The 25,431-nt window shown below is 38.4% G+C and overlaps 1 protein-coding gene across 6 annotated transcripts in view; it reads right to left on the bottom strand.

Moving 5' to 3' along the window:
* Positions 1-6,722: 6,722 nt before the first annotated feature.
* SOCS5 (suppressor of cytokine signaling 5) overlaps positions 6,723-25,431 on the bottom strand; it is a 144,746-nt gene continuing 126,037 nt past the window's right edge. For all 6 annotated transcript variants that reach the window (XM_074205285.1, XM_074205293.1, XM_074205272.1 and 3 more), the window contains one exon: positions 6,723-23,665. In XM_074205285.1, the coding sequence (XP_074061386.1) occupies positions 22,004-23,653 (1,650 nt within the window). In that variant the 5' untranslated portion in view covers positions 23,654-23,665 and the 3' untranslated portion in view covers positions 6,723-22,003. The remainder of the gene's footprint in view (positions 23,666-25,431) is intronic.

Raw genomic sequence — 25,431 nt, 5'->3', positions numbered from 1 at the left:
TCACTGAACAATTTCCTCTATTCTCCAAATTGATTGAGATTTTTTTTAACCTTGGGGGCATTTAACCTCAACTCTAAGAACTTGCTTAATACTTATTTTGCAGACAATTTCACTGAATACTTTTTTCAAAGAGTTCAAAGCAAGACACCTTTATGTTTTTTTCCAGTGGACCCTATCAGTTTGCTTAATCCTCTAATTATTTGGGGGCGGAGGGATACCAAGTCTAGAGTCAGAGAAGATTCCTCTTTCTGAGTTCAAATTCAGTCTCAGACACTTACTAGCTGGGAAAACTGATTTAACCCTGTTGTCTCAGTTTCTTGATCTGTAAAATGAACTGGAGAAGGAAATTGCAAATCACTCCAGTATCTTTTCTCTTTTTTTTTTTTAGGTTTTTGCAAGGCAAATGGGGTTAAGTGGCTTGCCCAAGGCCACACAGCTAGGTAATTATTAAGTGTTTGAGACCGGATTTGAACTCAGGTACTCCTGACTCCAGGGCCGGTGCTCTATCCACTGTGCCACCTAGCCACCCCCACTCCAGTATCTTTGCAAAGAAAGTTGGGCTCATGAAGAGTTAGATATGATTGAAACAATTGGACAACAATAACGACTAATTATTCCATTTACTTTTTTCTTACTTTGCCGTCTTGATTCTTTCTTATCCTGCAGAAGTATGCTTCTTTGGGTTCTATTTCTCAAAAAAGTGTTTTTTGTCCATTTGAGGAAGACCATGACATCAGGGAGGTGATGTCATGACAAGCATTATGTATTGGATTTGAGTGAGGGGTGCTGTGCTAAGTCACCAGCCTCATTTTCTCCTCTAAAGTCATCTGGGTCCAGTGGCCAGGCATGAATAAGCGACTTGCCCAAGGTCACACAGCTAGCAAGTGTCAAGTGTCTGAGGCTGTATTTGAAATCCCTTCCTCCTGAATCCAAGCCAGTGCTCTATCCATTGTACCACCTAGCTACCCTTCTCAAAAAGTAGAAGCAATGGGAAGGAAAGTTTTTTGCTCTGGGCAAGAATGAAGTCCATAAAGCAGCTCCTCTCAGCAGTTCAGAGAGCTAGGACAACTGTATTAGACTGGCTATGAACAATGTTATCCCCATCCAGAGGAAACCCCCCCCAAAAGAAAACAGAACACCCACACACATACACACATACACACAAACCCCCCAAAAACCCAATCCTTCAGAATCTGATGAACACTTTATAAAAATTATCTCTTATGTATCTCTTTCCCTTAATCCTAATTTCTCATACTGAAAATAAATTATCTGTAAACATGTTTATCAAAAAAAAAAGAAAGAATGAGTTCCTTATCACCTGGTACTGCTCTGGCTCATCTATCACCAGAATGCTTTTACTAGGCTTCATTCAGAATACCCTCCTAAACTTCTGCTCCTTCTTCTCCATGGAAGATGATTCACTCTCTTTTCCTCCAATATTGTCTGGAATCTCTGTGGCCATTGTCTTGCTGTTGCCCTTCTTCTGACTTGATAAGCTCATTCTTTCCCTTGGTGATGGTGGTTCCATAATCTTCCCCCAAACCACTCAAAGTCAAAAGTGGTTGCCTGTGCCTTATCTCCTCTGTATTAAAGTCCTTGTCAAGCTCTGTGGGGAGACTACAGATATTGGACTGAAACTATAGTCAGAAAGTTATTTTTATTCAATCATGCCAGACTCTTCATGAGCCCATTTTGGGGTTTTCTTAGCAAAGATACTGGTTTGGTTTGCATTTCCTCCTCCAGCTCATTTTACAGATGAGTAAACTGAGGCTCACAGGGTAAAATGATTTTCCCAGGGTCACACAACTAGTACATGTCTGAGGCCAAATTTGAAAACACAAAGATGAGTTTTCCTGATTCTAAGTCCAATGCTCTAATCCCTATGCCACCTATCTGTCCCCAATCATTAATTATGCACCAGTAAGCAGGTTAATGAATTTATTTGGGTCTAGTCAATTTTCTAACACTTTATTATTGATCTGTTGCTATTTACATTTGCTCATAGACTGAGCAGTTATTAAGCCCACAGATTAAAGAGATAACTTCAATTCAAAGAACATTTATTAAACCCAAGTAAGAAAAGTCATTCCTGCTCTCAAGAACTGTTTTCCTGAAGAACTCTTCTTGGGGAGAAGGAATCAAAATTAGCCAAGTATTTAGTATTAATTTGTCATAAATATAAATTTATAAATTATAAATAAAAATATATTTATACTTCTATAATTTGATCTTTTAGTCCTTGGAGTTCCTCCCTATTCCTAAAATATTTAGATGGTTTAATTTAATCCAGTGTAGTGCAGTAGATTTTAACTGAAGAAATTAATGGGTTGCCTAGAGTTGTGTTGGGTCCTATGGGGTAGACAATAGAAGTATGAGATGTAATCCTCCTCAAGAAGTTTCCAAAAGAGGCTCATCTTCTTTTAGGAGGCCAGCCTGCTCTTAGGGAGTGGGATTCCCCAGATAAACTCTCATGCCCCTACACCTTTCCTTACAGCTGATGCTGCTATACTCTCTCCCTTAGCTTTTGCTAACCACAGCAATACATAAACTTTTTTTGTCCCTTAAAAAAGAAAGAAAAAGGAGTTTCTTGTCTAGTTTGGGGGAAAAATAAGGCTACACTTAAAGATAGAATAGACCTCAGAAATCTTCTAATCCAACCTCCTCATTTTCCTAATAAGGAAACTGAATCTTATAAGAAATTTGTCCAAGGTGAAAAGGGGTCTGGAAAAGTGAAGAGAATACAAGATAGTTAATGACTAAGTGTCAGTATGGGTGGTACAGACACACAGTGCTCCAGGAAACCAGAGGAGGGACATATACCGAAGCGCACACACACACACACACACACACACACACACACACACACACACACACACACAGAGATGCCTATGCATAAAAATTGGACTCCAGCAGGCAATCTTAGCAAGATGTTTTTAGTAATAGACTCATGTGGTATGGATTTAACAATTTTATAGTTTGGCAGTGGATATGTTTGTACTGGATGGATTTCCCAGATACATTTTCACATCTTCTATTCCCTGCCTTATTCTTAATGAAATATTGCTCCCTTCCTTCTCTCTTTTACTCCCTTCTCCTAAGCACCTCCCTACATTCTTTTGGTTATTTAGACCTTTGCCTGTGGACACAGCTAATACTTATCAAAATTGGGGTTTGAGCTGAGCTCCCCTGATTTTCTGGCAGTGTACTTTCTACTATATTAAATATTTACTCACCCATCTGCCTTTCTTAAGCCATGTCACCTCCATTTTCTCATTTATAAAATGTCAAGTGATAGCTTTTCCTTTAATATTTCACATGGTACTTGTGAAAATGTTTTGTAATTATTAAAAATAAGTGAGGCACATGGTTAGATTTGGAGTGGTTTGGGAGAAGTAGAGTGGGGAGAGGTTATGGGAATGTATCACAACAACAATCAGATCACTGATTAAAGGATTAAAGGATTCTATCGATTCATATGTTTCCTTGGGAGCAGCTCTTTAAGGCCTCTCTCAGTGATAAATTAATTAATTAAACAACAAGCATTCATTAAGTGCTTGCTATATAACAGACAATGTGCTCAGTGCTGAGGATAACAAGAAAGGGTAAAAACAGGACCTGCCTTCAAAGAGCTTATATTTGAATGAAAGGAATAACTTGAAAATAAATATCTAATGATAGCTAGTATTTATATACTGCTTTTTACAAAATCCTTTTAAAAGTTTTCATTTATCTTCACAATAACTCTAGTAAATAGGTTCTCTTACATTTTAAAATTTCAATAGAATATTTTATAGTTGAGGAAACTAAGGCTGGTTGGTTGTTGTCCTCATTTTTGAGAGGACCAAAATGATATCCCGGTGCTAGAGTCAAGTTGCAGTGTGTGTGTCATTGATTAGACCCATATGAGCTCAGAAAGCTCTGCCAAAGGCTGGGCACAAATAGACCATGTTTACATTTGGGGAGTGCATTCCCTAAATCTGTACTATCTCACATATCTTCTGAGTTACTACAATTCTGCTTTGTTCATAGAGCACAGTATCTTCTCTGATAAGGGCATGTCATGCTTAGCAGTCCTAAGACTGCGTCTCCCATGTTACACAGTCAACTCCAAATGAGAGACCTTCAGATGTTTTAGTATCACTTTCACTGACTATTATATCAGCAATTGCCCTGTGTGAATTCTCCATAAAATAGTCTCTTTTGGCAAGTATGTTTGGACAGCCCATAAGAGTTGTGCTTTCTATAGCAGGCTTTGAATGCATGACAGTTTGGCTTGAGAAAAGCTCTCAATGTCAGGTATCCCATCCCACCAGCTGATCTTCAAAATCTTCCTAGGGGTGGAGCCAAGATGGCAGCAGGATAAGAGCCTCTCTTAGGTGCTCTCTCTCCAAAATATTTCAAAAACCTTAAAATTATGACTCTAACTAAATTTTTGAGAGACAGATCCCACAAAAAAGATCCAGTGAGTCAATTCTCTAGCCCAAGGTAACCTGGAAAATAGTGGGAAGGCTCTGTTCCATGGAGTTGGAGGGGCAGCAGCATGCCAGATCAAAGGAGCTTCAGCCTTCCGGGAACAGCCCCAGGGTGCCTGGGTCCCTGGGAACCCTGGATCCTTGCAGCAGAAGCAGTTTCCTGACCTGCCACCCCAGGGAGCACCAAGCACAACTTGGAAGGTCAGCAGGGAAACCTCTGCCAGAAAGACCACAAAGCCCAAGCCAGCATGGCCCTCCTCACAGCACAGATCACAGGAAATGGAAGCAGGCTTGTAAAGTTACTCAGCAGGTGCTGCCTGGCAGCTGCTACCTGAGTGCTCAGCCCATGGAAGGTGGGGAGTGGAGGAAGACTGCTGAGGTCTGTCCTCTGTCCCTGGGACAGGACACTGGGGCTTTGACTACATTCAGACCTGGTCATAATCTGGGACCCCATAGGGATGAGCTTGTGGCCATTCAACAGACCAGGAGAGCAGTTAGAGCCTCACATACTGAGGTCCTTGTGGGGGTGTCCTAATAATACTCAAAAGCTCAAGAAGCACCTCAAACCCAGGCACAGGCTGGAGAAATGAGTAAACAGAAAGAAGGAACCTGACCATAGACAATTATTTTGGTCTCATGGAAGATAAAAATACACAGTCTGACGTGACAATGAGAAGGTCCAAACTTCTGTATCTAAAGATTCCAAGAAATATAGAAATTGGGCTTAGGCTATGACAGAGCTCAAAAAAGATTTTGAAAATCAAGAAAGGGAGGTAGAAGAAAAATTGGGAAAAGAAATGAGAGAAATGCAGGAAAATATGAAAATGAAGTTAGCAACTTAATTCAAGATAAAAAATGCTGAAGAAAATAACATATTAAAAACCATCTTAAGTCAAATGGATAAAACAGTTCAAAAAGTTAAAGCAGAATTGGCCAGATGGAAAAGGAGATAAGAAAGCTGTCTGAGGAAAACAAATCCTTCAGGTGTAAAATGGAGCTAAAAAAGTTGATGACTTTGTGAGAAATCAAGACACAATAATGCAACACCAAAAGAATGAAAAACTAGTAGAAAATGTGAAATATCTCACTGAAAAAAAAAGAACCAATTTGGAAAATAGATCCAGGAAAGATAATTTAAAAATTATTGGGCTACCTGAAAGTCATGATCAGGAAAAGAGCCTTGATCTCATTTTTAAAGAATTTCTACAAGAAAATTGTCCTGATATCCTAGAAACAGAGGGTAAAATAGAAATTGAGAGAATCTATCAATCTCCTTCTGAAAGAGATCAAAAAAAAAAAAACCCAACCCCCAGGAATATTATAGACAAGTTCCAGAACTCCCAAATCAAAGAGAAAATATTACAAAGCATCCAAAAGGAAACAATTCAAATATCATGGAGTTACAGTCAGGATTACCCAGGATTTAGGAGCATCTACATTAAGGGCTCATAGGACTTGGAAAATAATATTCTGTAAGGAAAAAGACCTTGGAATGCAACTGAGAATCAACTACCCAGAAAAACTGAACATCCTTTTCCAAGGGAAAAGATGGACTTTCAGTGAAATAGGGGAATTTCAAATGTTCCTGTTGAAACAACCAGAGCTGAACAGAAAGTCTGATCTTCAAGTTCAGGATGCAGATGAAGCATAGAAATGGAGGATGAGAAGGAGAAATTATGAGGGACTTAATGATGATGAACTGAATATATTCTTATATGGAAAGATGATACTACTAATACTCATATGAACCTTCTCATTTAATAGAGCAATCAGAAGGAGCTTTATAGATGAGACATGGGAGAGAACTGAATTTGAAGATATAATATATTGTAAAACTGGAATCAGTGGGTGAAAAGGAAATGTACTGGAGTAAGAGAAAGAGGTGGAACTAGGCTAAGATATTTCATGTACCTTTTGCAATGGTATGGAAGGGGGGGGAGGTGAAGGGGAATGAGAGAACCTTCATTTTCATCAGAAATGGCTCAGAGAGGAAACAGCATACACATTCAAAAAGGTATAGACACCTAGAAAAAAAGGGGAGAAGGGGGACAGGGGCAGAGTGAAAGGAGAGAGAAAATATAATAGGTGGTAGTGGGGAAGAATGGATGGAGGGAAATACAATCAGAAACAGCAACTGTGAAAAAATATGGAAATAACTTCTATGATGGACTTATGATGAAGAATGTGATCCACCCGAGACAGAGCTGATGTTATCAGAACACAGACTGAAACACATTTTTTTCTCTTTCTTTCATTTTATTTCTCATGAGATTTTATATTTTTGTGGGGGAGGGGGTATTGTGTTTGTTCTTAGACAAGAATAGTTTAATAATGTGTAAATTAAAGAAAATTTTAAAAAATTTCCTAAGATAATTCAAATGGAAAAGATTCAGTTTCCTGACATGGCACTGGTAGATTTTCCAGATTTCACAAGCATACACAATGAGGTTAGCACAGTGGTTCTATAGACCTTCAGTTTAGTACTTAGTCGAATACCTCTTCTCTCCCATACCTTCCTTCAGAGCCTCCCAAACACTGAGTTAGCTCTGGCAGTGTGTGTGCCAACCTTATTATCAACATGTACCTCCCTGTAAGTGAACTTATCCACAGCATTCAAAAATTCTCCATTTGCTGTAACCAGTGGTTCCACATATGGATGTTTTGGTGCTGGCTAATAGAGCACCTGTGTTTTCTTGGTATTAATTTTTAGGCCAAAATGAGCACAAACAGCAGAGAACTGATACATACTGTGTTATATCTCAGCTTCAGAGGCTACACTGAGTGCACTATCATCCAATAACAAAAAAAATCATGTACCAACACTCCATCCACTTTAGTCTTGGTTTGCAGCCATTTCAAGTTGAAGAATTTCCCATCAGTTTAGAGTTGACTTTGGTGCCACGTTCATCTTCAGTGAAGACATTTGATAACAAGGCTGAAAACATCATACTAAAAAGCATGGGAGCAGAGACACAGCACTGTTTCAATTCCACTGGTGATTGGGAAAGTAGGAGAGCATCGTCCATTATCCAGAACCCAGGCAAGCGTGCCATCATGAGACTGAGATATAATACAGATTAATTTCTCCAGGCAACTAAATTTTGACATAATTTTCCATAAATCCTCACGACAGTGTCAAAAGTCTTGATGACATTGATGAATGTTGTATACAGAACTCGGTTCTGCTCTTAGCATTTCTCCTGGCATTGTTGGATAGCAAACATTTCAACCATTCCTCAGCCCTTTCTTAAGTTACACTAGCTCTCAAGTAGGTGACCATCTTAAGGTGAAGGATCAGCCTATTAAGGGTGACTTTGGCAAGAATCTTGCCAGCAATGAATATGAGAAACATCCCACTGTGATTGTCACAGAACAATCTATCCCCATAACCTTCACAGAGATGGATAATGGAGATATCCTTGAACTACTGGGGATAACTTATTCTTGTCATATAATCTGGAAAATTTCAGTTAGCTAATGTATGAGCAATGGACTCCCCTCTACTTTGTTAATCTCAGCTGAAATAGAGTCAGCACCAGGAGCTTTGTCACAAGAAAGGAGTCACTGATGTTCAAAATCACTTCTTCAGTTGGAACTTCAGATAGAGAGGGATTAACTCCAAACTGAAGTAAATGATCAGTAATGTCAGCATTGATTAATAATGGTCTGTTGAGAAGAATATGGAAGTATTCAGCTCATCTCTCTAGGATCATGTCCTCATCATTAATCAAAGTGGTTCTATCAGCACTGAATAATTGAGATATACCATAGGTCTTTGGTACATAAATAACCTTTAAGGGATCATAAAAGTGCTTTGAATTGTTACTATCAGCACAAAACTTAATTTCATCTGCCTTCTTACTAAGCTAAACTTCACTTGTACTTTACTTTTGATGGAATTAAATTCTACCTTCTTAAACATGTTTGAACCTATCCTTAAAGATGATTGTTATATCCTATAAAGTTCTCATTTTTCATTTAGTAACTTCTGTGTTTTTTCATCATTTTCATCATACTAGTCTTGATGTTTATGAGTATTCTGACCAAGATGGGCAAAGGAAGTGCTGTACAAATAAATCTCTGAAAGCTACCCAACTTTCTCTTCAAGTTAACAACTAAGAAAACTAAGGCAAACAAAGATTAAATAACCTGTTCAGGGTTTCTCAGCTTGTTAGTATTTAAGGAAGCTAGATTTGAAGGAACTCAGTATTTCATTCACAAGGGAATCTTAGAGTGAGTCTGGGAAGATAGGAAAAGATCTACTACAAAAGGTGGTGCTTAAGACTTGAATCTTGACGGTAGCTAGGGTTTTTAAGCTGCAGAAGTGAAGAAGGAACCTCCTTATGGGGGCAAAGCACAAGAGATTGTTATTTGTGAAGAAGACCAAGAAGATCAAGAAGGCTGAATTATCAAGTGTGAGGATGTATATCACCTGAAAGATGGGAAAGACAGAGGAAGGGATCATATTAGGAAGAGCTTGAGAAGCCCAAAAGAGGAATTTAGATTTGAACCTAAAGAGGAACTATATTAGCACATATCCTTTAGCAAATTAACTCATTCAATCTCCTTGGACCAGGATTTCAGAGAAATGCTTAAATAACAAATTATTAGGCAGAACAAGATTTTTCCCTTCCAATAACCTCAAAGTCAAGCCAGTATCTGAAGGATATCGAAGATAATGAGATTGCACTAACTTTCTCTTTAATCTTGTACAAGAAGCCCATTGTTTTCTACTCATGGATTTTCCTTTCCAGGGTACAGATAGCAACCCATCCACTCCTTATCCTGTGCAGTGCTAATTCCATGTCTCCTTGTAAATCTGTCTAAGGGAATCCACCCAATATGGGAAACATTCCTCTAGATTTTTTTACATTATATGGAAACTAATGGACTTTATAAGTTACCCATTTGTTGTCTCTTGCTCTCTCTTCTAAAAAAAAAGGTTTATTGACAGATTTAGTTTTTCCATCACTGTCATTTAGGGATATAATCCCATATGCACACATCCTAGAGAATATAACCCACTTTGTGTCACAGAAAAACAGTTAAGTAAAAATAAACAATGGAGTATTTGATGGTATATACAACCCTCTGTCCATAGAGTTTCTCACCTGTCTTCCAAAAGAAGGGAGATAAGTTTCATTAATTAGCCTCTAGCATGATTATTGAATTTTTAATTACTCAGAATTCAGTTTCCTTTTAGTTATCTTTTCATTTTAATTATTGTGTTCATTTTGTATAGTATTCTTCTGATCTTTATTCTCACTTTAGGATTGTCCTCCTCTAAAAATCAATGCTTCAAATAGCCCTAAATCAAAAAAAAAATTATAACACCTTTTATAGCAATTTGAGATTCAAATGTGCTTTCATCATAGCAACCCTGTGAAAAAGTACAAAAATTATTAGACCCATTTTGTAGATATGGAAATTGAGATTGAAGAAGGTCAAATGACTGACTCATATGGTCACAACTAAATGCTGCCACCAAGATTTAAATCCCAATATTCTCCATCCAAGTCAAATGCTTTTTATACTATTTAAACTATTGAATCTATAGATTTTATTTTTAATTATTAAAGTTACATTCATGGTCCTTGTCATCGTTACAGTCTTTATCAATTTTTTTAGACTGATAATGTTTGTGGACAGGTAACAAAAGAAGAATAAGGTAAATTTCCATTTTAAAAATAAATATTATTTACCTATAATGAATACATAATTATTTGACCTCATTACCATGTCTGATTTTATGGTATGCATCATAATCTTTCCAATACAAAGTTGATTATATTTTTATAATATGCTTCTGAAATAAACCATTTGGAAAACATGTTTAAACTCACTCCTAGTTTTTGATTCACCATCAAGGTGTTGCAGAGAATGTCCATCAACTGACTAATGTCTACATATGATTGGTAAAATGGATAGTTTATTCTATCTATGCTCCTAGGTCTATAGGTAAATTGTAAAGTTATGCAATCACATACACATATTTATATACACACATACACAGGCATATTTATATATTATATATACATGAATTCTTGTTAAAATTAGTAATTATACCATTCTATTTCTATTTTTTATCAACTTCATGCTTTATTGAACTTGATGATTTATTATTAGGGGCCCTTAGTACATCCAAAGAGAGGGCAAAAGCAATTATCCTGGGGAAAATGAGTAAATGCAAATGTTTTTTCATTTTGTCAGAATAAAAACAAAATTTTGATGCCCAGGAGAGTATAATGAAAATAGCAGTCATCAACTAAATGAACAGATCATCAGTTTGAGAACAGGTATGTAGAAGGCATAATCTACTCACCTGTTCATCATCAATCCAGTACATTAGTACTGGAGACATACAGGAAATGGAAGACAGTGCTCAAGTCTTTGGAGGCAAAAGAACTGGGTTTACATTCCAGCTCTATTATTTCCAATGGTCTTATCCAAGACAAATGAGACAGTCAAAAACTTTCTTTTTTTCTTTCTTGTTTTGGCCTCTCTGATATCCCTAGTCCTCATGAAGTAGGGGGGACAGGCTGCTTCTTTTCTCATTCTCCCCTTTTGTGGAAACTTCTGTTCTCTACTTTAGAGTCCAAAACCTAGTGTCTCCCTGGCTCCAAAATCATAGAAGAAACCAGAGTGGCATGAGTAACAACTTACCTAAAATTCAAGGATTTATGGCTTCTTTGCTTTGTACTGGGTGTGTGTGTGTGTGTGTGTGTGTGTGTGTGTGTGTGTGTGTGTGTGTGTGAGGATTAAGGCACCCTACACATTGAGTATGAATGATGAGAACTTAGGTATACCTAATTCTTAGGTTTTCTTAGGTATACCAATCCAAAATGACTACTAATGCTATCATACCCACACACTGCCACCTGACCCCCCATCCTGTTTTTCCCTAAAGATAATCATCCCAGAGCTTCTGGTATCTTTTTCTTGATTTTCCTTTTTACAACCCTGCCCCTACCACCAAGTGTCTCACTTTATGTTTTACACCTAAAGAAAAAATAAGAAAAGCAAAACAGTAAGAATGTGCTTTGATTTCTTCAAAAATAGGTTATGTGTGAAAATAAAATATTTTTCCTTTTTTTAAATGAACTGCATTTTTACAAATATTTTAGAATACTCACCAATTCCTTATTATTCATAATTAAAATAACTAACATATATAGACCTTTAAGGTTCTTAAAATACTTTGCAAACTTTACATTATTTTATTTGTTCAAGTTTTGCAACAATTCTGTGAGGTACTTCAGGAATGATACTCATTTGTAGATGAGGAAAATGAAACTCAATGGAATTAATCAATCAACAAACATTGTGCTTGGTGCTAGAGATACAATTACAAGAAATGAAACAATTTCTATTCTTAAGACGTTCAATCAGGGAGACAGCATGCATATAATCACAGAAGACCTAGACTCCTCAATTGAATGAGTAAGTTAATATATTGATAGAGTTAACAAAATCTCTTTATGAGATTTGAACCCTGTGATTGACTCAATAAGAGAACTGTTCAATGGCTAATCAAACTTAACTAACTATGCCTCTGGGGGCTCTAAACAGCTGGAGAAAATTTAATTGTTAGTGTCTTAGTAGTGGAATAGTAAACTATTTTAGAAAAATAACATTTTCTAAAAGAGTATATAAAAATATATAATATATATTTAACTATTCATACACATATAATAAAAAATACACCAATAGGGGATTATGAGTAACAATACTAGAAACCCATCATCTTAGGATTTCTCCTAAACTCCTAAGAGTAGCAACTGTCCCCTCAGGACTTCAAATCATAATTTCAAGTTCTGAAAACCACCCAGAAGAGGCACTACATAGGCAATAATAAATAAATACAATAGTACTTAGAATAAATACAAAGTACTTAGAAAGGGAGTGCACCAAGAGCTGGGGGAATATTAGGAAACATAGAAGATGTTGCTTTGAGCTGCACCTTGAAGGAAAGAAGAGATTCTATGAGGTAGAAGTAAGGAGGAATGGGGCAGGTCAGTATAAAGGCACAAAGATAGAAATTTAAGTGCCTCATCTCAGGAGGTGAGAGTCAGATGACTGGACCACTGTGTGTTTGAAGGAGAGTAATATATAATGAGGTTGGTGGCAGGTTTTAAAGGACCTTAAAAGACAGTATAAGAAATATATATTTTAACCTAAAGGCAATAGGAAGCATTGGAACTACTAAGGAGGGGAATGACATGACCAGATCAGCAAGTAAGGAAAAACACTTTGATAGCTATGTTGAACATATAATGGAGTGGAGAGAGATTAGCAGGGAACAGACTAGGAGACCATTTACAATAATCCATTTGAGAGATAATGGGAAACTAAACCAAGGTAGTGGCTTGTAGTAGAGAAGTGGGTCAAATGCAATACATGATGTAGAGCTAGAAATGGCAAGGCTGGATATATAGAGTAAGTGAAAGTGAGTCAAAGATAAGGCTGAGATTAGGAACCTGGACTCTGGAAGAATGATGGTGTCCTGAGAGCTAACTTTAAGAGGGCAAGTGGGGTGATAATGAGTCTGTTTTAGACCTGTTGTGTTTGAGGTGTTTCCAGGACAGCCAGTTTGAAACATTCAACAGAATGCTGGTGATGAAGGACTGAGGCTCAAGGGAGAACAGGGATGAATCTTTAGCTTTGTGAGTCATCAGGTTAGAGACTATCAAGGCTTTGGGAACTGATGAAGTCACTAAAAGATGATTAGCTCCTGGTCACAAGATGGGGGAAAAAAGACTTTCCTGGTCCCCCTTAATTTTAGTACCTTCTATCAATTATTGTTCAATCATTTCAGTCGTATCTGACTCTTCATGACCCCATTTAGGATTTTCTAGGCAAAGATATTGAAGTGGTTTGCCATTTCCTTCTCCCATTTTACAAATGCAGAAACTGAGGCAAACAGGGTTAAGTGACTTGCCCTGGGTTACACACAGTTATGAAGTGTCCGAGGCCACATTTGAATTCAGAAAGATGAGATTTCCTGACTTCTAAGGCTGGCACTTAATCCACTGTCACCTAGCTTCAGCTAGCCAATTATTTATCTTGAACGTGTCATTTTTTTGCATGTTTAAATCTTTCCCATTAGATTATGAGCTCCTTTAGAGTATGGACTCTATTGCCTTTCTATCTCCAGCACATAGCTGAGTGCTTTGTACATAGCAGACATTTTAAAATGCATACTGATTGAAAGACTATGATTTCTCTAGATTCCAAGGCAAGTACTTTCTATCATGTTCTTGGATATCAAACACATCCTTTGTTTTCTATGTTGCTAAAAGCTTGTATTAAAACCTCACAAAAATTGTGCAAATGTTAGTTAGCAGTGTTTTCTTTCAAAAAGGTTTGGGGCATTTTGAAATTAGATTACATTACAAGATTGCTTTTACTGGGTAGATCTAATCTCTAATTCCTCTCTAACCTCACTGGGGTACTTGCCTAGTGGCATTTTTCCATCCCCCCCAACACTATTTCTTTTTGGATAAGTGTTATTTAAGGCTATTTCAATTTTATTATGGCAAAGTTACAGAAGTGGCAAAGTCATATAAGCTGTGACCTTTCCTCTTTCACAAAACTGCCTAGATGGAATTATCACCAATCTTCTTTTAGACCATAACTGTAAGAGATCCCATTCCTGCATCATATCCAAGCTTACCTGCTTTATTTGCAGAGATTTCAAAGGTTCCCATAAAACTCTCCACATTTTAAAGAAATGTATTAGGATCCAAACCCCACGTCCATTAGAGATTAGACATGCTCTTGCATTTTATAATTAGATGAAAATAGAGATAGAAAAATTTGCTATCCTAGTGTAGGGAGTCCTTCATAAAATCTTGAGCTTAAAACTGTTTCCCAAAAGCAACCTGACAATTATGACAGAATTTTCTTTCTAGCTTTAAAAGAAATCAATTGAAATCAATCACCTGAGCATTCTGTACTTTTAAAGAATTCAATTCAAGAAAACATTTATGAAAGCCTTTCTTCAATCAGGTACTGTGCAGGTTAATGGGGAGAAAAGTGAAAAATTATTGAAGGGGATAGATTCATAAACAGAAACAATATAATGAATACAGAACTTCAAGAGGGACATGAGGCTAACAATCAGGGCTGCAAAGTACAAGAAATGCATGAGATGGTATCTAAGCTATACTTTGAAGGAAGCTACAGATTCTGTTAAATGGGTGAAAATGTGCCAAATGGCTTGGGGAGAGTGGGATAAAATGGCATTGCCCATTTGGGGAGTACTCTTGTAAGTTTTGCCTTGCTTTCCTAGGTTTTACTTTTGTAATCCAAACAGTATATAAAGATCAAAGTTTTGATCAATGTGTTAGTACTACATAGTTCTGAACTACAAGACAAGGCAGTATTTTGCTTTTGCCAAGAGAGATATAAATCAGTGGGGAAAATGACATCAATTGGAATAAAAGACCTTTTATTTGGAGGTTTAATTTATTTATTCCCTCTTCTTTAGGGTAAGTTTGTTATCAAGGCTTAGCACATGGCAAAAATCACTATTTAGCATGGGGACTTCCTCAACCTATTAGTTACCTGAAATTTAGAGAAGTTAAATAACTTGTCATATCATAAAAGTTGGTGAAATGTCAGAAATAGGATTTTAACTTGTCCTTCTGACAAGTCCTACCTTATGCATACAGCACTAAATTTTGACTTCCTGGATATATATGTATATGTATGTATATATATATGTATATATGTATATACACACACATACATTTATGTGTATGATTAAGAGTCATCTGAATACTTTTGGTGCCTAGCTTTTAGGGACATAAGGGGTTTCTAGTGCTCTTTATTGTTCTTAAATACCAAAATATGTTGAGCACAAAATGTTTTGAGCAAGAAAAAAAATAATGAAAACATAATGCATATCCATAACAAGTTAAAAGAGCTCATCATTTGTTTTCATTTGGAGCATCTACCTCGGTTGTTAAGGAAATCTTCACAATAAACTGCTGGAAGCAGATCCCCAACCCTACATCTTGTCATCAAGACGGGCTTATTTCATGTCTCTCGAGTTCTTATTTTCTATCTCAGTTGATTTCTCCTTGATCTTTTTTCTCAGCTTTTGCTGATCTTAATCCATTCAATTTATATCTATTAGAATACTACTTTTCCTCAGTCATTATACTCATAATTCACTCCTGTTTTAGAACCTCTACGTTAAAAAATTCAGTCTAACAGTAAAGAATACAACTATTCCTTTTCATTTCTCCAGTTTAACATCCCATAATCTTCTAACTCATCCTCTCCAATAATAACTACTTTAATAATAGTACTTTTATGGTCTACAAATCACTTTACACACACATTAACTGAGTTGATCTTAAGAAAAGTAATTAAAATATTAACCTCTCTTCACAGTTGAAAATTGGGCTCAAGTGACCAAGATCACAGTGCTGGAAATAGCAGGGGCAGGACTGGAATCCTCCCAATTCTATATCCAGTGCTTTCACCAATTCAACTGTCATTCTTATGTCATGTAAGAACTGATTTCTCACTCTCTACTCCCTTGTATATGCCCCACCAATGCATAACCATCATCACTTCCTTTGTCTTTTCTGCATTGGTCAAATGTCACTACTTCTGCACCTATTAAGTTCATACAATTACTTTGTAATTTGTTTACATGTATTTTACTACTTTAGAGGTATTTTTCTACACCACCTACAAGTTGCACTAACCCTGTGGATATAATCTGTTAAAATTTTAGTAACTGTCAACTATGTGAAAATTTGTCTCACCATAATAACATGGGCTAAATTGGCTGGGCTAAAAATCAACCAATGCAATGAGCTATATTTTAATGCTTAATCACAAATATATGAAATCTTAAAGAAAAAAACCACTTATGAACCCTTAGGAGAGTCCCTTTTGAATGGTAAGGAAATGGAAGGGAACTAGGTGGCGGGGGGAGCAGTTGTGAAGCACTCTGGGAGTTCCAGTAAACTATGCTTATTAAACATAAGAATGTTTATGAAATATTTCTTCATTCTGTGTAAGAGTTAAATTTTGCTTTGGTACTACCAGAGGTTTTCTGTCACAAATATAACTTGATTTTACCATAAAAATAAATGAATGGTATGGAGCAGATTTTCTCACTTTTTCAATGTACATTTATTTTAAAGTATTAAAATCTGGGAAAACTTTGGCTCTGGCTAAAAAAAGATTTACAAATTTAACATCACCATTAAAATTATAATTTTAAAGAATTTGTAATTATTAACAGCTTTTATGTGAATAAGTGTATTGTGACTCAGTCTTTTTTTTTAAGGTTTTTTTTTCAAGGTAAATGGGGTTAAGTAGCTTGCCCAAGGCCACACAGCTAGGTAATTATTAAGTATCTGAGGCTGGATTTGAACTCAGGTACTCCTGACTCCAGGGCCACTGCACCACCTAGTCATCCCGTGACTCAATCTTTTCATAAAGATGGATGAGTCATTAACTGTATCAAAAGAAATAATACCTATATTGATAAGGTTAAAGGTTATAAGTACCTCAAAGAATATAAATTGATTTTTGTTAAAAATCCTTTACTTTCAAAAGGAAAGTAACCATAGTTATCAAGAATATTTACAGTCAAATATGTTTCCTACATAACAAATTAAATTTTCTACAAGTTTAAATGCTGTTTGATGGGAGAATTAGGGACAGGGACTGGACCTTTGGTTTCACCTCTGGATAGTGATTAAACTCTTCTACCAACATACCTTCTTGGTAACTTTCTGTCCTAGACACCATATAGGACATTGTGAAATGAAGTGACTCCCAAGTCACTGATATGTCAAGAGGTAGCTTTTTCTGATTTCGTGACCAGCTCTCCATAACACAGCCTTTTGTTATTAACACAGAAGCAAATATTTATTTTCCTATCAGATTTCCAACTTAACTATAATGTCCTTAAGGGCGGGCATAATTTTGTCTCCATAACCTTCAAAGTTCCAGGCACTCAGAAGACACATCACTTAAATGACTTCACAAATAGACCACCTGCATTTAATGTTGATATAAGAAAATCTCTCTACAACAGGCTACAATAGCCCTTTTCTGTGTTCTAGAAAATGGAGAACCATCATAGAGACTTCCATTAGTTTGTCTGTGGGGTAATGGAAGGGGCTCCAGGTTGTCAGAAATTTATCTTCCTGATTTCAAATCTGATCTCAGATACTAGCTGTGTAATGCTGGGCAAGTCATGTGACCCTATATGCCTCAGTTTCCTCATCTATAAAATGAGCTAGAAAAGGAAATGGCTAATACTTTTGCCAAGAAAAAACTTAAACAGGATCGTAGTTAGAACCAATAAACAACAAAGTCTGCCTGTGTTGGAGGGTTGGTTGATGCTTTTACAATCCAAAACTCATGTGGGTACATATACACATCTTCATTATAAAGTTTTAACTCTTTCCTCTTAAGATTACTCTTTTCAACTTAATCTGATTTTTACCTAGGGCAAGGAAGGGAGGACCTGCTTGACAGCCCTCAAGAAATGGAACTGAGCTTACTTAGTAATAGCCCTAAATATAAATAATCTTGTTTCCCTCTTTATTAAGCACATTGGGAAGGGGTGGTGAAGAACAGTTCTGGATTTTTGATTTCAAGGTTTAAGGAGCTCCGAATTAAAAGTAGACTGGCAACTGTCCCACGAGTCATCTATAGAGGGACTGAAAAATTGTTTCCCAAAGGGACATAGCCAATTTGAGAAAGACCATTAACTTCAGCTTTTCCCTAAATTTTACTATGACATATCCTTGTCTTTATTACACGGGCTGTGAGCTGAATCATTGCAGGGAACGCACACAATAGGTAAGGATCACGGAATCACTTAAATATTTATTTAAACTCTCACAAGAGCTCCATCCAAGTCGCAAATCACTACCTAGGCAAAAGCTGGTACTCAGTGCCAATGGTCTCTTGTTTTAAATGCAACTATTACACAGGTAAGGAAGTAAAAATGTGTAAGTAACCAAAGCACATGAATATATGGAAAGGAAAATCACAATTTTTGGTAGACATTTCTTGAGGTTCTAACATGCTTTTATAAATAATTCACCTCGTCTGTTCCAGCTTCCTCAAAAGACCTTACAGGAGGATGCATAGTATTTTTCAGCCTACTTATAGCCAAGAAATTTGAGTATAATCATGATTTTTAATATTTACTGCATCTAAATAAAGTAACCTCAATTGCAAAAGAAAGTGATTTTGCTGTCTTTGAAAGATGATAATGAATGATTTATCTCTAAATGCACTTTATTATAAGTGCAAATCAGAATTAAGATGGGGGCATTAAAAATCACTAAATGTTAACATTTCACAATGAAATAAGGAATATCACATCTGAGGCAAATTGTGAATCATAAATTCTATTCACGAAAATGTTTTAGGGATGTAAATTAATATTTCCTTAGCCAAATAATAGATTTTCAAATCTCACAGAAAAATCATTTGAGGTCTTAATAGAAATATTCTTAAGGAACATTTATCTTGCCCTAAACAAGGATCCCATGTTACTTTTCAGGCATTTCCAAACCATGCTATTCACCCCTTCCCTGGCCCCTTCCCTACTTTCTTCCCTTTATGTGTTGTTGTCTTGCTCCATTAGAATGTAGGCTGATGGGGGGAGTGGGAGGGGGGGGGTGAATTTTCTTGCTTGTTTTTAAGATTCCCAGTTAATTAAGCACAGTGAGTGCTCAATGAATGTTTTATCCTTCTTTGTTCATTCATAAATGAAAACACATGCCTACATTCTAGGAGATGTACTTTCAAAATAAATCACTTTAAAAAAGATCACAAAACCCCCAAATCTGATTGAGAAGCTTCAATAGAATTCAGAGAAAAGACACAGTCATTATAAACATAGGTGCAACTTCATGCTGGTGATGCCTTTTTCTTTCTTTCTTTTCTTTAATGTAATGTAAGCAGCTAATATTTAGGAGAATTTTTTTAAACAAAAAGTTGCATATTAATATTTATACACAAAAACTTAAACATAGGTGACATTAGCACACATACATGCTTACATAAACTCAAATATTTACATTTTTAAAAACAATTTCCATTTAACATATGAAATTCTTTAACACATAAAACCATTGAGAGCTACTACAAAACAACATAACTAGAACATCAGTTTGCTACAAGCATATAAAAACATACATTAAGTGATTTCTTGGAGTTTCAAGTGACCCCTTTATAATATGATCTTACTTGCATATAGTCCTTTCAATTATAATTATGGACTTACAAAGGGGTTTAATTTATTTTCCAGGTACATCACAAGCTCAAGAAAACGGACCCAACAGTCAGGCGATAGAATTATGCTGTAACAACTTAATTGCACATAATGCTTTAAAGTAGGTTTGGATGAAGTTCTCAAACACTTTGGTATATATATATGTATATATATATCACTGAGGGACCACTATTAGATGCAGTAGGTATTACAAAGTCCCTTCATTCCCCATTTTGCTTTAAAATGGACAAGTCTTTGGTAAAAGTTCTACATTTTGGGCATTTAGTATCAATTAAAATGGTCCCCAAACCAATAAACGATGCTGCTTTATTATCAGTTCACAACAAAACTTCATTATACCATTGCTTTTGAAGCAATGTGGAAATATTTGATATTTGTTTTCCAAAAGAAAAGATAGAACATTAATAGTTTCAGCTTTTTACCTATAATCAGCAGAGGAATTCATAGTAATAGGTTTAGCCAAAAATTTCTCTTTTATCTTGTTAAAAACTCAACTGCATAGTCCATAATTTGTAATAACTACAGACATCATTCAACATCATATGTGGTCGTGGTTGGTTGAAAAAGATGTGTGACTTTAAAGTCGGAGAGTTACTTTCCTCTGATAAGTCAATATTAAACTGCACGGTATTTCTGTATTAGCCCTACCAGTTACCAGGTATATCTCATCAAAACCCCCAAAACAATCCAATCTGCTACAAGATAAACTTTTGCCAATGTATAAAACAGCAGATATACAAAGAGAACACCAAACATACTTTATTAGCACAGAAAAGCAGCCAGAACAAGGCACAGCAAGCAGAAACATACATCCACAATAAAAGGGTTAGTGTTGCGTACAAATATAACTTTTCTTGTATTTATTTGTAGCCTTGGCCATTGCCAGAGGGGTGTAAAATAACATTTTGTAGCAGCAGGCAAAGAAACTCAGGAGCACTCACCATTGGTACAGAGCACATGAACAAAAGACACAAGTGTGGAGAGTCAACTATCTTAGTGCAAAATGTCTAGGACAGAACTGCTCATTCAGTCCAATGCTAAGAAACAAACACTAGAACTCGATATAACTTCCAAAATAGCTCACTCAAGTAGTCTCGCCTACTATTCTAAGTGACAAAAAAGGTGCTAATGTAATTATTTACAGATAGGATGGTTGTACAGTACCTTTTACAACTGTATTTAGCTTTCAGATTTTCCATTAAAATCGACTCTATTGGAACGCTATAAATTATCATCAGTGACTCATATTTTTTACACCAAAAGAGATAAATACTGCCATTCCAAACCATCAAACGCAGCTCACCTACAGTAACCATTCTAGTTATTAGCTAACTAGAGTCTGGCCTGCTTCTATACACTTTGCTTCTCGTCTTTCCAAGGTTCAAAAATGGATCACGGGCATGAGAAATGATCCAGTTTCCATGAATCAAAGTTTAGATTGCACGTCAGCATTTAAAAATTCACATGCAGCACTAAGCGGTCAGCAGCTATTCCAAATGCCTGTTCAAGTTAAAGCACTACTCAAAAATGTTCTCTCTCCTACTTCTGGTCTCCAAATAAGATTCTACTCTTGAGTATACATTAATTTAAGTTTTTAGAACTATTTTTTAGAAAAAACCGGGGTTGGGGATTTCTTTGTTAAAGAAGAAAGGGAGATTACAAACAATACCAACACTGAAAAGTGGACTGCACAGTGCCCTTGTGGCCAGAGCTTTTTTTCATTTTCTAAAAGGCAGTAGGCAAGGTAAGCCGTCTGACTTCTTGGACTTCTGAACCTTGATTTGGAGGAACTACAAACATTACAACTTTAGTAAGAGTATAGAAAAAATTCTTAGAAAAAATACTCATTTCAAATATTAGTCACACTGTTGAAATGCTCACCCAATAGTAATCATTTGTTCTTCAGTAGGAAATAGAATATCATAGCAAATGCCCCAAAATTGCTTCATCCTATTACTACAACTATTAAAAACCAAACATTTAGAAAAATCAGCAAATGTGTGTTTGTGTCTGGGTGGGCCCTATTGAACGTGTGCAGCTTTGTCTCCTCCTAATCATCTCAATAGGCACCACAGTTCTTTGTGTAACAGCAGAGCGCATCTGACAGATACTAAAACTAAGATCGAGTACGAGATCGCAGGAAACCTAATACTGGTAACATGTGCTTGCGATGGGTGGGGGACACCGTTGGATGCACACCAAAGCAGATCTGGGAGGAGCCCCCTCGGGCCCGGTCCGGGGCTCACTTTGCCTTCACGGGCTCTCGCTCCAACCAGCGCACCCGCACTTTCTGCTTATAGTGATACTCCTTTAAAAAGTCTTGCAACATGGACGGCAGCGGCAGCCCGTCGATGCCATCGTAGGTGGTGCACCTGCAGATGACCGCCCGGCAGATGTACTGCAGGCTGAAGGGGAAGGTCCTATTGAGCGACACGGTGAGCAGGGGCTCGAAAAACATGCAAGAGCTGGGGTCTTTGTAATGTTCGAGGAGCCCCGTCACGGTGGAGGAGTGGAACACGCAGGGGTCGTGGGCGTCGAAGCTGAAGTTGTGGTTCCACTGCTCGATGCGCGCGTGCAGGGAGCGGTTGTAGCGGCGGAAGCTGACGGAGAAGAGGTAGTCCTCCTGCGCAGAGTCCCTGAGCAAGAAGGTGCCCTCGGGCTTGCCCTCCAGCAGCGCCTCGGCCTCGTAGCGGTCCATGACGCCCCAGTAGCAGGGGTTGCCCGTGATCTGCAGCAGGTCCGGCACCAGGCAGTGGATGTAGTCGATCTGCGTGTGGACCTTCCAGGCGCCCTGGCGGCCCGCGTGGCCGTGGCCGTGGCTGTCCCCGGAGCCCTGGCGCTGCTTCTGGCGCCGGGCCTGCAGGCAGAGCGTGGTGGCATCCTCCTCCGGCTCGCAGCTGCCCGGGGCCGCCGCCGCCGCGGCCGCCGCCGCCGCCGCCCCGGCCGCCTCGCCCGCCCCCTCCGTCATGCCCGGGGCTAGCTTTGGTCCCAGCTTGTACAAGGGGTTCACCTGGGCCGTGGCCTCGAAGGTGTGGATCTGCGCGTTGGGGGGCGGGTCCACGCCCTCCTCGATGCTGAGGCGCCTGCGCTCGCGCAGTCGGTCCTCCTCATCCTCGGTGGAGACCAGGGAGGGGTCGAAGGTGTCGAAGAGGGTGGAGTGGGGGCTGACGGGCGCCGTGTGCTGCTTGATGAGGTGCCACTTCTGGGCCAGGTCCGAGCCCGCGGGGAAGGGGCACTTCTCCAGCATCAGCTCCGACAGGTGGATCTTCCTCTTGCTGGCGAACAGCGGCCGGGCCTGCCTGCTGTACGTCCTGACGGGGAAGCAGAGCCCGACGGTGTCCTGCAGCCGCTGCCGCAGCGAGCGGCCGCCCGGCGTCCTGGCCGAGCCGCCCTCGGGGTCGTGCACCGAGCTGACGCCGTAGCGCCGCTCCCTGCGGGGCAGGCCGCCGCGCGCGCGCCCCAGCCTCTTGTCGGCCTCCAGGGAGCTCTGGGTCTTGGTCGAACAGGAATGTTTCTTCTTCCCGCCCCACGGGGCGTGCCGGGAGTAGGAGTCCCTCCGTGCCAGCCGCGGGCCGCCGCCGGGGGTGGTGCAGGCCTCGCCCTCCTTCTCCAGGCTGATCTCCACGATCTGCGGGATTTCCGTGGCGCAGTTGGGGCTTCTTCTGGAGGAGGTCCTGGAGGGGCTGAGCGGCGGCTGCGGGGCCGCGGCGGCTCTCAGGGGGCTGCTCTGCTGCTGAGGAGCCGGGTCCCCGAGGCTCAGGCTCCTTTCCTTGACCGATAAGCACCTGTTGGAGTTCACGTCCACGCTTTCACCGCTGCTTCCTCCTTCGTGGTTAAAGAGACTCTGACATCTATACTTGAAGTTGTTCCACATCTTCCCCACTTTATCCATGGATTATGAGATCTGAATCCAAAGGAGGAAAGAGACAAAGTGAATTAGTTACGGTGGTTTTTAAAGATCGGACAATTCCTTCCCTCCCACAAATGAAAGGTCTGAGAATCAGTATGCTGACAATGTGTGTGTGTGTGTGTGTGTGTGTGTGTATAATTTTTTTTTTGCAAGGCAATGGGGTTAAGTGGCTTGCCTAAGGCCACACAGCTAAATAATTAAGTGTCTGAGCCCGAATTTGAATTCAAGTCCTCTTGACTCCAGGGCCGGTGCTCTATCCACTGTGACACCTACCTGCCCCAACAATGTATATTTTTTAAAAAGAAGTTCCAACTAGGAAAAGCAATTGGATCAGTTTAACATTATCACAATTATAGTCAAACTATTTCCTTACCCTAATTTGTTTTCTAAATGAATATTCAAAATTCTATTCAAAGGTCATATTTTCACCCAATCCCTAGCTATAACTTCTATTTTTTGGCACACGGTACTTAGGCTTATGGGATCACAGGCTCACAGATGAAGAGCTACAAAGACTCCTTTTTATAGATAAGGATACCAAAGCCTAAAGATGGTTATGATTTGTTCAAGGTCACACAGGTAGTAAATATCAAAGGCAAAATTCGAAGCCAGGATCCCTGACTGCAGAGTCAATAGTCTTTGAATTATATTTTTCTGCAAGTTTTTGAAATTATGTAATTCTCTGAAGATATCTGACAAAAAAGTAATATACCTCTCCATAAATATTTGATTAACTGAATATGGTTGATATGGTAATGTTTATTAATAAAGGAACCTTGTAAATGGATATCTGCTTCAATGTCAAAGCAGACAAAGAGCTGAAATGTTTTAGCTTCATGACCAGAAGCACATTCTAATACATTCAAGATGAAGCAAACAGCCACTATGTAATAGCGTCCCAAAATCTGTTTTTTGGGACCTGAGATCCCTATGGCTTATGTATAAGATACTCTACAATTATTCTTTCCTTTTCTGGAAAACTTCCATGCCCCATAAATGCTTTTCCTATTTGATTAACCAGCTCCCTCCCTGTGACATGAATACAAAAATCACCTAAGTATTTCTTAGGGAAAATAAAATCCTATCCCTTTCCCATGAAATACATCATCTTCACTGCCTATCATGAAGGTGACAGGAATCCAGACATCATGACATAGAGCTTCATGCGGCTTCTTCCTATTCTTGTGGCCATGTGCTTTAGACTCCAATAAATAATATTTGGTTGTACCTATACCTTCTAAGGACTTCTAACTAGTTGTATTTGCCCCGCTCCAGTTGCTGAAATAAATATCCTTAGACTTATACCTTTCTTCTCCACAGTCCCTGTCCTCACTCCATGTCCCAGGTCTTGTATTTTAGGGTCTGGACCTTTCCATTATGTGAACTCCACAAAAAAAAAAAAGTGTACACTACATCTTTTTATTTTTTTTTAAAGAACAACAACACAGGACTTCATTTTTTACAAGTGATGTGACAGAAAAGTTTCCTTTGAATGGTAGGTCCTACATTTGGCAGTTGGTGGCAATTTGGAGGAAAAGGACCAACCAAGTAGAAGTTGAACCGATATAAGGTAAAGATGTGAACCATGAAGGAAGCTATGGAGAAGATGATGAAGGTTTCTCTATGAATGTGTTAGTCCAGTGGGTCCCCAGTGCCTAGGTTAAGTGCCACACTATGGGCATTTAAATGTAGGTTGGCTAAGATTTATGACCTCATTCCTATAGGTTTTTCAACAACTGGTATAGATCCACAGCTTTCCT

Source organism: Macrotis lagotis, chromosome 1, assembly GCF_037893015.1.
Source record: "Macrotis lagotis isolate mMagLag1 chromosome 1, bilby.v1.9.chrom.fasta, whole genome shotgun sequence".
NCBI lineage: Eukaryota > Metazoa > Chordata > Mammalia > Peramelemorphia > Peramelidae > Macrotis > Macrotis lagotis.
Note: the sequence above shows the minus strand (reverse complement) of the source record. Positions and strands in the feature narration are given on the sequence as shown.